Genomic DNA, 13,124 nt, shown 5'->3' with positions numbered 1-13,124 from the left:
CCTTTGTTGGAAGGCGTTAGCTGGCTCTGATCGTTTCATGTCAGGAATTCCTGTTTTTTGAGTGGGCATTCACCCTGGACATTTCACAGCTATATAAACCCACTTGCCTAGTTTCCAAAAGACCTTACAACCTCTGAGGATGCCTGCCATAGATGTGGACAAAATGGCAGCAGAGAATGCTTCTGGAACATGGCCATACAGCCTGGAAAACTCACAACAGCCCAATAAAGAGAATGCCATTTTCAAAGGAAATTAGAGCTCTTTGTAACTCAGTTATGCTGCAGTTTTAGTGATGTTCCAGAGGCAATGCAGTTAATGTTTTGACCCTCACTATCACAGAGAAGGAAATCTGAAGCTCTCTTTCAATGGATGATCCAGTAGATGTAAATAATTATGCTTTTTTTGGGTTTGCGTTGTATAAGTTCACAGATATCCTGGGGGGTTTAAAAGAACATCAGCGATAATTTGAAGGAAGTACAGCGAATGTTGTACTTAAGTGTGAAAAGAAGCACCACAGAGCTGTATAAGTGTACATCATACATTTATTACTGAACAACCCTCTCAACTCCAAAATTGGGCACAGGGATTAAAAATAAAAATTCATTGCACTACTTAGTAAAGCATTACTAGTAACTCTCATAAAAAATGTACAAATTTTGTTAAAAATTTATCAAGCCTTCAAATGATTTGGTTACAGATATTTATAATACATTTAAAACTACATGTTAAATGATACAATGGAGTATGATTTGAAAGGAAACACTTGACAAATATGATTCTAACAAAACCCATAAGCTTTCATAATCATTAGCAAGTCTGCAACACAAAAGAGCAAAATGAGGTAACTGAAGGTACCAAAGGGGTCGAAGGAAAACAAGAGAGCCGCGGCCCTCCTAGACAGGCCTACCAGTAACTGAGTCTGTAATGAACTTTTGGAAAGCAAAACAAAGGAGTCAGTAAGTTCCAAACATTACAAGAGGTGAAATCGTGAACAGCCGCAACAAAACAAAACAAAAATCACATCCTGGAGACTGTACAAAAAACTCTATACAAAAAAAATTACTTTGCACAAAATAAATCTGTAAAGAAAGCCACAAAATAAGACCTTAGAGATATCCAAAAGGCCTTTTTATACCCAGTTTATAGATTTCTTTTCTTAAAAAAGCCAGATCAAATTAAGTTGACAGTTCATGCAAATAAAACCCCAGCAGTGCCAACATGATAAAGCCAACTTTTTTTTTTGTTTTCTTCCTTTAGTGGGAGAGGTAGGGAGAAGGCGTGGGAGGGTGGCAGAGAGGCGAACCCAATGTAATCTGATGCCGTCAGGCTCCCATGAGAGTTATGTGGGACTGAGCGCACAAATGTGCATTAACGCATGGCAGTTAACAGCTGAGCACGGATCCTCCCCCTACTTTCTATTCGGGTTGGCGGCAGCTGGGTTGGGAATCCTTCGGCCACCAGACTGAGCGAGTTCAGGGGTGCCATGCGTGTGTCTCTCTCACACACACACTGAACCGCAGGAAATAGATCCACCCACTTTTGCAAGAGCCCCATGCAAACAAAAGTCATTCAGGGGGGAGAGATCAGCCACAGAAGTGCAACAACAAACTCTGGTGATACCACCAACATATTCTCTATGGCAGCCATATCCCTCTGCCAACCTGAAACTGGGAAGCAAGGGATAGACCTCTGCGCTGCAGCACGGATCCAATTCAGGGCTGAGAAGTCACTTCTCAAAAGTAGGTACTATGTGCCTTATCACTTTGTTAGAGGAAAGTGCCTTTATTTCTTTGCTTTGACAGTAGACACTGGGTGGGGTCGCGTTACAGTTAGTTTAGTACAGGTAAAAATTGTTTTGTCCAGCAATATAAAAAAGACCCAAAGTACTGTAAAACTTGCGTGTGGCTCCTCCCGGCCCACCTCCCAACCCATGATTTTGTTTGTTTTAGAAAAATAAAGTCTACTATGTGCAATTTAACCTTTCTGACATGTTGAGACGATTACTGAGGGGAAGAAAATGGTAGCGTTTGCTAACGTCGCATACAGTGTGGCAAATTTGCTTTCAGATCTTGACACTATGGACAGACTAAGGCGCCTAGCTACGAAACAGAGGCAAACGGTTATCCGAAAAGAAGGGAGGATTAAGAATTGTGCTTTTTCATTTTGCAGAACCACAAGCTGCGATTGGTCAGCAGAGCCTTCGGAAGGAAGGACGATTCATAACGAACACTGTTGTGGAGGAACAAACAGACTTAACATATAGCAGCATACAAAAAGCCTTAGAAAAGGAGGCAAGGAGGAACATAAAAGCCGACAGACAGCAGATTCCAGCAATATTGCTAGCTGCGGTGCTTGTGCTGTTGCAACCAAACGTTAGTTGTGGTGCTTAAATCAAAAAGAAGAGAAATGTCCATCTGTAATAACGTGTAACCGTGTACTTGGAGGGGAGGGGGATTATAAACGCCAAGTCTAAAATGGTAAGTGATGTCAATTTCCCCCCCAATTATCCAGGAGGCAGTTGAAAGGAGGTCAACTCCAAATTCACAGCATTTATTCTTTTTTTCCTTGATTTCTTTACACCAGCCCATTCTTGACCATGAGTGTTTTTTCGTTCTAGCCATATGACACCAAGGACGCTTCAATATCAATATCTTGTCAATGCAGGCACAGCAAGGTAGAAACAGTCTCCTTCGACATTTCTGTCAGGCAGTAAAGGATTAAAATGGTACCAAGGCTGGCATGGGGGAAGTCAATGCTTTATCTCTAGGAAAGTGCTAAGAATTTTATTTTTAAGGTCGTGGACTTCTAAAGAGATGAAAGGGCATTCATGTCTCTTTTCAAACTGATTTCAATTGTACAAGTTTATGAAAAGGAACGTGAGTGAGTGTCAGTGTTCATAAGCTCAATTGTGTATTTAAGCAGCTATACTGCCAACAATACAAGAAGCACTTGCACAAGACTCTCCCGAGATCCTCTGCTCTTTTGTTTTATGGGCAAAATGGAACAAAATGTAACTCTTAATATCTCAAATAAAAATCTAAGTTTGAGAATTTAACAGGAAACAGCCAATATTGGCTGGAAAAAAAATTCTGGGGAAAAAAAGGATGTGAGAAAAACTTCCAACTTCAACTAATCTCTTGAGAATTTGTAATATTGCTACCTGGCTGTGCAATGCTGCAACTCCTTCTAAGGTTAGCAGTGAGCCACAAATATATGTTTTCAAACATGGACATCCAACAGCCTGAGAAAAAGTCTATGTAAATATTGGTAATAACCGAGAAGTCAGTACGCTCTATAACAACAGACAGAAGATCTCCAATCAATGGGAAGCGTCATTGTTGTCTGAATAAAAGCAAAAAGGCCTTCTGATACTATTAAATACATGGAAGGAGGGGGGGAATGAAGTATCAAATGTCTATAATTGCTGCACCCTTAGCATTCAGTGTGCAACTGCGAACGCAAGGAAAGAAACCAGTGTACAGTACTAGTACTGTTTAAATAACACACAAGATTATACATTGCAGCATAATTAATACTACACACACACATCCTCAGTACATGCTGGTATATAAGTCCTCTCGCGCACGGCCTTTCAACCCCGTCCTCACTTCCGCATACACACACAGAGACACCCTGCGATCAACGCACCCCACCCACACAGTTTATTCCCACTCACAGTATTTGAAGGCTCTATATAAGGTAGATTGCTATATTGTTTGGAGCTACCACTTTTTTTTAATATAAAAGCACATGCTAGAAGATCACGTTCCACTGTAATCTCGCAGCAACACTCGGAATGATCACACAAAAACCAGGGAATGTTAGTGCACACACGAAATTAAGCTAAAAGGAAAAAAAATATTCTTTGGAGTTCCAATCACACAGTTAGTATAACAATCCCATAATTGTGAAGACTAATTATAAGCTTTATAGTTGATTAAATCACACAGTGCAAAGAAAGGTCCATTGACCCTTTTGTAGAAGGGAAGGCTGGAAGCCACACGGTTTAAGTTCAATGGAGAGTTCATATATATATATACACATGTGACTAGGAACACCCAAAGGAGAATTGTGCTCTTAGGCCGGTCATTCTGAATCACGATGCACTTCTGAGGCATCCGCTCTGCAGATAGGGCAGGTACGATTTGCCTAGGAAATAAAAGTAAACAAAGACAATGTTTATGGAACTGCTGGAGGTACAATCACACTGTATATGTATAAACTAAGAAAAATATGCCATGTTTTAAAAAAGGGGTATCAAACTAATTTTCATCAAGGGCCACGTTAGCCTTAGGGTTATTTTCAAAGAGTTGTTGAATCCATGGACAGAGAATCTGTGGATATAATTTTTATATAGTGGTCAGTGCATTTTAGTTTTTGCCCGATTTGAGTGCCCAGATGTTAGTGAACAGCAACTCCCATCACTGTCGATTATCCACAATTAATAATAATAATGGGTTATTGTAGGTTTTTCTGGGTTATATGGCCATATTCTAGAGGCATTTTCTCCTGACGTTTCGCCTGCATCCATGGCAAGCATCCTTAGAGGTAGTGAGGTCTGTTGGAAGTAGGAAAATGGGTTTATATATCTGTGGAATGACCAGGGTGAGACAAAGGACTCCTGACTGCTGGAGCTAGGTGTGAATGTTTCAACCCATTTTCCTACTTCCAACAGACCTCACTACCTCTGAGGATGCTTGCCATAGATGCAGGCGAAACGTCAGGAGAAAATGCCTCTAGAACATGGCCATATAACCCGGAAAAACCTACAACAACCCAGTGATTCTGGCCATGAAAGCCTTCGACAATACGTAATAATAATAATACTTTTACCAATTTTAATTGTATAACATAAACAGAACCTCTAAAAACTTCCTGGTTTTACAGGAAAAACAAGAAGAAACTAGTATCAGCTAGACTTTAATATATTTTGCCTTCTCCATAGTTTTAAGTAAACATCCCTACAAATGAACAGAGAAATATAAAATTAGGATACTATAGTCCGTCCCCCCCCCCCACACAATAAAATGTAATATTACCTTCAGCCATTTATCAACACACTTGGCATGGAACTCATGGTTACACGGTAAAACTCTAAGTAGTTGCCTCGACTCGAAGTCGCACATGCACACTACACACCTAAAAGAGAGAAGATGAAACATCATATTGGACAAGAATAGCTTCATTAAAAATCTCTGTGAATATAGCCACCTTTTCTATGGAGATTTCTGCAAGCACGACATAAATACAACACATTTAACTGAAGTTCAAAAACCAAGGGAGCAATACTAGGAATGTGAAGCCCCTGGTGTGCCAGTAGAACTGCTGACCAATATGTCAGCGGTTCGAATCTGGGGAGAGCGGGTTGAGCTCCCTCTGTCAGCTCCAGCTCCCCATGCGGGGACATGAGAGAAGCCTCCCACAAGGATGATAAAACATCAAAACATCTGGCCATCTCCTGGGCAACGTCATTACAGATGGCCAATTCTCTCACACCAGAAGCAACTTGCAGTTTCTCAAGTCGCTCCTGACATGAAAAAAAAGTACTAGCAACAAAGTTATTAACAGCTCCAGCCTACATCATTTTCTGGTAATCATGATTACTGATTTAGTGCTCTGAGTATTAAAAGCACTTCACATATTTCAATTTAGCAATCCTTTTATCATTTTGTACAGTAATGAACTCCTACCTTATCCCCCGGATCCCCTTCCTGATATTTTACACTGCCCTATCTCCCAGTGTTTTAAAATTTTAATCTTTGAACTGGCCCTACCCACTGTTAAGAATAGGACTCCACAGCCACCAATGGATCCAAAAGAATACTGATCATGGAAGACTATCCTACTCGTCCAACGAGGGATCGCATAAGTAAGCTGTGATCATTTTTAGTGGTTTAATGTTTTGATTTTATATTGTTGTGTTACATATTTACATTGGTTTAGTATTTTATGTTATTTTATTTTCTGATTTTCTGTTGCGTTTTTTTTATATTGTGTTTTCTGTATTGATGGGTGTGGCCTCATGTAAGCCGCCCCGAGCCCCCTTTGGGGAGATGGTGGTGGGGTATAATTAAAGATGATAATGATTATTATTAAGCAGGCAAAGGAAGACCCAATGATTTGGCAAGTATCAGGGGTACTGGCCATCTCTTAGGGGTACTCTGAATGTGCTTTTCCTGCATGGCAGGGAGTTGGACTTAGATGGGCCATGTGATCTCTTTCAACTCTATGATCACTGAGTAAGTTCACAGATGCTGTGACATCTAAATAGCCGATTTTCCAGCTCTGAAAATCAACACCAATTTATTAGCAAGGCAAGTCTCCTTTGCTTCTTCCAGGAGCAAAGACTGCACAGTATGTAAGTTTATTTTGTAATTAAATTAATTAATCAAATACAGAAATAATAATAAAGCTGTATTTCGTAAAGAAAAGCAGCAGACATATCTGACAACTGTATAGCTTCAGAAAGAAAGGCTGCTGTGTTTACTGAATCAGGGAAGGATGCTACTGCAAGGCTTCTTAAACTTTTTTCACTCATGACTCCTTTCAGCCCGAGATATTTTTAGGGAACCTCAGGTATGTAAGTATATAAAATAGGTATAAAAAATCAAAAATTTACTGATAATAAAATCAGCATTTGCAAGCCTTGCAAAACAAGCCGATTTTCCTTTTTAATTCAGTACAGCTGAAGCTTCTTCAGCAAAACCCATTACAAAACAGATTTCCGTAAATGTCTAAAACAACCACTAGATGGCGATCAGAAACCCTTTAATGTTGCCAATTTTTTTCATGACTTCAACACTTGAACTAAAGGGAACCCCTTTGGGGTCGGGACCCACAGTTTAAGAAGCAGTGGTGTAGGCCATACTTTGCTTCTCTTGTTAGTTTAAAAGTGGCAATATCAGTTCCATGTCATTAATGTTTTTTGAGCACACTTTCCAAGTGATAAGAAGAACTAGTCTTCTTAGAACCAGTCCCTCTAATTACCTTTTAAACCACAACAATCCAAGGCAGAGCTGAGGCAAATTCATTTACCTTTCACATTCAGAATAAATAAAAACAGCCAAAGGCCCCCCAAAACACATCAAAATTATTTCTTGCACATTCCCTAATTTTTGTGAGTTTTTTTAATGAAAGTTTTATTTAAAAAAATCTTCAATGTTTTGCAAAATATTTTCTGACTGGAAACAGCACATTTTTGTGTGCACAGTGGCTACAATTCGAACTCGTATTTACTGGACTTTATTAGAACTTTTCTCTCTCAAAAATAAATAATCTACTGCAGAATGCAAAATAAGTGTATAACTTTTAATCCTGAAGCAGAGTGAGGGAAAGGCTGTTAAAAAACGAAAACTACAACCCTAGTAACGCTACAGGGAGACAATGAGGGTCACTAAACTACAGTAGTGGCGCAGTCCGCTCAACTGTGACTATTTTAGCCTAATAAGGACAAATTGTAAATGTATCCCCACTACTAACGTTTAAGAAAAACCTTACTTTCCAAGGTGATTTAGCATCTAAACTATGAAGTACACTGAAGAAAGCAAATGAATTTTTAGACATTAGAGTTACTAGTTATGCTGGGTTTAATATGAAGCCTCAAGAAAAGGAAGAAATCAGCTTGGGTCCTTCTGTGGAGTTCTGCTTGAATCCTAAACAATGGACCTTTCCATTTTCTTGGCTGTGGAGATCTATCTATCTGGCAGCATATAGTAACTGGACATCACTTTTAAGGATTGAGCAATGCCTTACTGGTTTTATTTCCCTTTTTACGAACTGTTCTGCTTCCTGTATTGAGTGGTTGGCGACAGAGGGACACAAGTTTTACAAGAATAACTGAGAAAAAAAAGGAAGGGGGAGAAATACTCACAAAGTCTGTTCCGATTGATGGTTATTTGGGTTAAACCTATAGGATGGAAGTTGTTCAATATCTGCTTTTGTCAGTCCTCTTGGTTTGGCCTCTCCCAGTCTTTCTGCCAAGTTTAGCAGCGCCTGTAAAGAAAAGTAATATTTTAAAACATAAGCCATTAACTCCAATATTAATATTAATAACATTGTTTATTTCTTTATTACCCGCCTCTCTTTTTGGCTCGAGGTGAGACACAACAGGTGAAATCACATATTAAAACATAATTAAATACAACCATAGAAGCATATAGTAAACATACAAATATCAAAACACAAAAACAATAGCTTTTTAGGGATGATCAACAAATCAGAATTATGCAAACCAAGAGATTAGGCAAATTGGAATAATTTATATTGGATTTAGCTGTTCTTGGTAGAATGGCTTGGCAGTAGAAACACAACCTAACAAGATGTTGCATGCCGCAATGTATAACATTCTTTAATGAAGATTAAAGAACATTTTAAGATCTTTTAAGCAAACTGTATTTTTTCAATAAATACAACTATTACTTTTCATTGCATTGTACTTTAAGTTGAGTAACTGTAGCATTCCACTACACCACTAACATTTGCAGTGGTAGGGCTGTCTGAGCCTTTTATGCTGTTAAGGCCAGTTCTATAGGGTGGGGCATAAAGATCTCCTCTATTTCAAGGGTGGGGCATAAAGATCTCCTCTATTTAGTGGGGATAGCGAGGTGAGGTAGGTCTAATTCTGTAGGTTAGGCTTTTTGGACTATGTGATTTTAATATTTATATTAGGATGTTTTAATGCTTTTTTAATGCTTAAATGTTGTTTATGTCTCATGTTTTAATTATTTTAATTATTTCAATTTATAGTTATAGGTTAGTGTTATTGTGATTTTTTTCTGTCTATCTGTATGTTGGCATTGAATCTTGCCATTATTATGTTGTAAACTGCCTTGAGTCCCCCCCGGGGTGAGAAAGGCGGTATATAAATATAGTAAATAAATAAATATAGTAAATAGGCTTGCTGTTTATAGTACCCATCATGAGTTGGACTTGTGAACTTTATTGTTCAAGTGTATTATGAGAACAACCGTTCTCTCGATGTTCAGTCGAAATGCAGTTTACTATGCATTTATAATCTTTGGGCAACTGGACGCATACTGAAAAGAAAATCCCTGCCAGAAAAGAGCATCCAGTCAGCAATCGCAAGGCATTCCACTCATAAGCATGTCATGGTATTGAGGATATCAAGTCTGAGTTGGAGGATTCTGAATGTTGATTGAAAACTGCATCTTTACTAGAAATGGGAGGGCCTGGAAAAAACCCCGGAAAAATTAGGAAACAATTTCTTTCCAGAAAAATTGAAAAATGTGTAGGATATGTTATTTTCCAATGATACATATTATACCTATGACATGGTATTCAAACTATATAACATGAAGAGCTTAATGAAACATTTCTGAGAGTTTTTGTTTCTACACACTCGCCTCCCAATTTTTTTTGGGGGGGGGGGGAAATGGCTTTGGAAAGAAATGGAGAAAAAACTGATTTTCCCCTCCATTTTTCCATTTCCCCCCATGCTTTCCCGTCTATAATTTTTATAAAATGATTTTTCTGATATGAGTTTGAAAACCCATCATAACAAAACTGTTCTTATGGAATTTTCAGAAATATATGCATTGTTTTCTAGATAGCTTTGTTCAATTTTATTGCCCCTTCAAAATGTGCAAAATCTTTGATGTCCCACCCTGCAGTCTGGACATACCAGGAGAGGACATGATTCACTAAAAATATAATAATGCTTAGCAAAGTGGGGGACATTAAGAAAAGAACAAGTCTGCATCGCAGGTGGTTAGACCCAATAAAGGAAGCCAGAGCCCTGAGTCTGTAAGACTGCAGCCAGCTTGTTGGTGACAGCGTGTTTTCGAGGTCTCTCATTCATAGAGTTGCTGTAATCTGAAGTCTGGTTGATGGCAGTTAACAAGCTACAAATGGCCAATGCGTAAGGAATTAGAAAGAAGTTCACACAAGCAATTTTCTCTTCCTCTTACAGCCCTACAGTTGCCTGTACTTCCAATACATTCATTCTAGAATGTTAGGTGGCCTTCCTGAACCGTGGGATCTGTTATATATGTGGTTTATTTATTTATTTACTGTATTTATATACTGCCTTTCTCACCCCTGGAGCGACATACTACTGGAAAAAAATTAAACGGCAACATATAGTACATAAAGAAATCGTAATAACTAATTACTACATATAACTATGAACTTAAAATCGATTAAAACCATTAAACACAAGACATTCGCAAAATCTAAATATTCAGACAAAGCATAAAATCATCCTAGTATAAACATTAAAATCCCATGATCCAGAAATTGTATACCATAGCTATTATGAATTGTCTTTGCACATGTTCCTTAATTATTCTTTGTACTACATTATTCATTAACCAAAGGTTTAAGTGGGATTGCCCTAAATCATGAGCAAAAAACTCCTGCCACCCAATTTCACATCCCCTCTTGCACTGCAGCTTCATACAATAAAGTTCCCACTATTCAACAAGAGAACATGACTTCATTGGGGAAAAGCAGAGAGCAAGCAACCAACTAAAAAGGCTACTGAAAAGGCTGCTGTTCATCCTAAGGTTCAACGGCATCAACTGACCTCATAGTTTTCGACTTCACCATCTTCTACATCCAGCTCAAAACTGAAGGCTGGCCCCACTGCAGGTGGTACAGGAAGCATTGATCTGTGGAAAGAGCGAGCCAGCATGATGATTTAGTGTAAGTCAAAGAAATAGGGGGGAAATCAATTCCTTCAACTTTGGACCTTTGCCTGTGGTCTTTTAAAACTAATCAAGCATTTGAATTTTATTCCAATCAATAGAAAGGCATACTACAAATTCATCAGTTCACAAATACAGTTAGATTAGTTCTCCTTCCACTTTACATACGTTTATCCTTCTCAGGTACCACAAAAGACTTGACATCTGCATTAAATCTGTTGACCCTTTTGCAGGCTGGGCTACATATAACTTTTCTTGGCAAAATGATGTTATCTATTGTAAAGGTATGAAAAAGGGCTGTAAAGGACAGGAATTGTGTCACTCTCTTGGCATGTGTAGATCCTGTTCGTATAAATATAAAAATGTTCATATAAATATAACACCATGCCCTCCCCCAAATATTTTGGTGGTTTGGTCTGGGGGGAAGGTGGGGCACTTCTATCACCAGACAATTGGAAATCTGCTTTGAAAAATGACCAGAATTATTCCAAATATCCCTCTCAGGAAATTGTAGGTTTTGGCCTGCATGTGGTCAGGAGATTCCAAAGCTGGGTCTCTCAACACGTTCCCAACAAGTCATTAAAACATAACATACTTACAGCACATATGGCAAAAGGCTAGGGTGGTATGGGGGTGGCGGTATTGGCTGCTGGGACCGGTATCGGCTGCGTCCTGTAAGTCTTCGAGGCATAAAAGGTGGATAAGGCTAAAAAAAGCAGTGGAAAGTGTATTTTAGTAGAATGACAGCTTAGTACAATGTACACTTGTTTTGTTTAAGTAGCACTTGACTAGACTTTCAGATGCAAAAAAGTTTTTACCAAAGGTAAAAACTTAGGTATCCTAACTTTCAGAAATGAATGAATTAAATGTGTTGCATAAACATTCTCAAATTCTGTGAGACACAAGATTTCCAAAAGTTAGAAGCCACATGTATTAATGTGATTCTAATCACTACAGACATTACTTTTGCAATGAAAAAGAATCTGAATGTATGCAGGAAGTGGAATTGATAAAAAGTAAATAATAATAATAATAATAATAATAATAATCATCATCATCATCATCATCATCATAATGTAATAAACTTTATTTATATCCCGCCACCATCTCCCAAAAGAGACTCGGGCAGCTTGCAAGGCATTAGAAGTGTAGTATATAACTTAAACAGTACATTAGTATAAAAACAATATCACATAAAATTTATAAAAACAACCACTATAACACTTCAAATAAAATAAAAACACAGTTTAAAATGTAGACCAGGGGTCCTGAAACTAAGGCCTGGGGGCCGAATACGGCCCCCCAAGGTCATTTACCCGGCCCTCGCTCAGAGTCAACCTAAGTCTGAAACAACTTGAAAGCACACAACAACAATAACAATCCTATCTCATCAGCCAAAAGCAGGCCCACACTTCCCACTGAAATACTAATAAGTTTATATTTGTTAAAATTGTTCTTCATTTTAATTATTGCATTGTCTTTAAGTTGCTTTTTTTTTTGCACCACATATAAGATATGTGCAATGTGACAGGAATTCATTCATTATTTTTTTTCAAATTATAATCCGGCCCTCCAACAACTTGAGGGACTGTGACCTGGCCCTCTGTTTAAAAAGTTTGAGGACCCCTGATGTAGACCATCTGTTGTTAAAACTAGCTGCCTTCAAATCACAACTAAAGTGCCAAAGTGTCAACCTCATGTGCAGAATGACTGAATATAAAATGCCAAAAGTCATGACTTACTACTCCGAAGGACACCTCTTGGTGTAAAGGGTCGTGCGTTAAGAACTGGAGAGGGGTCGAGGGAGGCAATGTTGGTGGATGGGCTGAAGGCGGATAGGTAAAACCTCCAACAGGAAGGTGGTCTCCAAGCAACTCTACCTCATTTTCTATCCTTTGAAGAGGCTAAAGAAAAACAAATACAAACCAGGCTACGTTTAAACGTTGGTAATATATTATTTACTACTGTAATTGAAAAACAAGTGAACAAACCCAGTACATAGTACAAATGTGTCCATGCTATCTACTGTTTCTAAATTAAAGTGAAAACCATTTACACATGGGAAAATAAAGAATTACTTTTTTTCCCCCAAAGTTTAATGAACCCACTCCAATTCTTCATACATGTATTTAACTGTAATGAAACATGTGCCACATTTCTTCAATTGTAAGATGCCACTGATTATAAGACACACCCTAATTTCAGTATCACCACCACCAAAATATATATAAGATACACCTGCAACTCTAAGACGTGCATCGTTTTTAGAGATTTTTATACAGAGAAAAAGTGCATCATAGAATTGGAGAAATACAGTATTGCTTATTTCAGTATCAGGAAGATGTTTTGCATACAGTATGACACATCTCCCCTGCACTTCTTCCAGTATTTATATCTGTAAGTTACATATAACACATTGATATCAGTGTATTCTGAAATAAAATGACCTTTCCTACCCTT

At 38.2% G+C, this 13,124-nt stretch overlaps 1 protein-coding gene across 5 annotated transcripts in view; it reads right to left on the bottom strand.

The window, feature by feature from the left end:
• Positions 1–524: 524 nt before the first annotated feature.
• Positions 525–13,124, bottom strand: part of RNF38 (ring finger protein 38) — a 150,631-nt gene continuing 138,031 nt past the window's right edge. For all 5 annotated transcript variants that reach the window (XM_060763739.2, XM_060763742.2, XM_060763741.2 and 2 more), the window contains 6 exons: positions 12,407–12,568; positions 11,264–11,370; positions 10,544–10,628; positions 7,871–7,992; positions 5,040–5,139; positions 525–4,149 (listed from right to left, as the gene is read on the bottom strand). In XM_060763739.2, the coding sequence (XP_060619722.2) occupies positions 4,087–4,149; positions 5,040–5,139; positions 7,871–7,992; positions 10,544–10,628; positions 11,264–11,370; positions 12,407–12,568 (639 nt within the window). In that variant the 3' untranslated portion in view covers positions 525–4,086. The remainder of the gene's footprint in view (positions 4,150–5,039; positions 5,140–7,870; positions 7,993–10,543; positions 10,629–11,263; positions 11,371–12,406; positions 12,569–13,124) is intronic.

The sequence above is a fragment of the Anolis sagrei genome, chromosome 2 (genome assembly GCF_037176765.1).
Source record: "Anolis sagrei isolate rAnoSag1 chromosome 2, rAnoSag1.mat, whole genome shotgun sequence".
In the NCBI taxonomy this organism is placed as follows: Eukaryota; Metazoa; Chordata; class Lepidosauria; order Squamata; family Dactyloidae; genus Anolis; species Anolis sagrei.
This window is presented reverse-complemented; position numbering and strand designations above follow the sequence as displayed.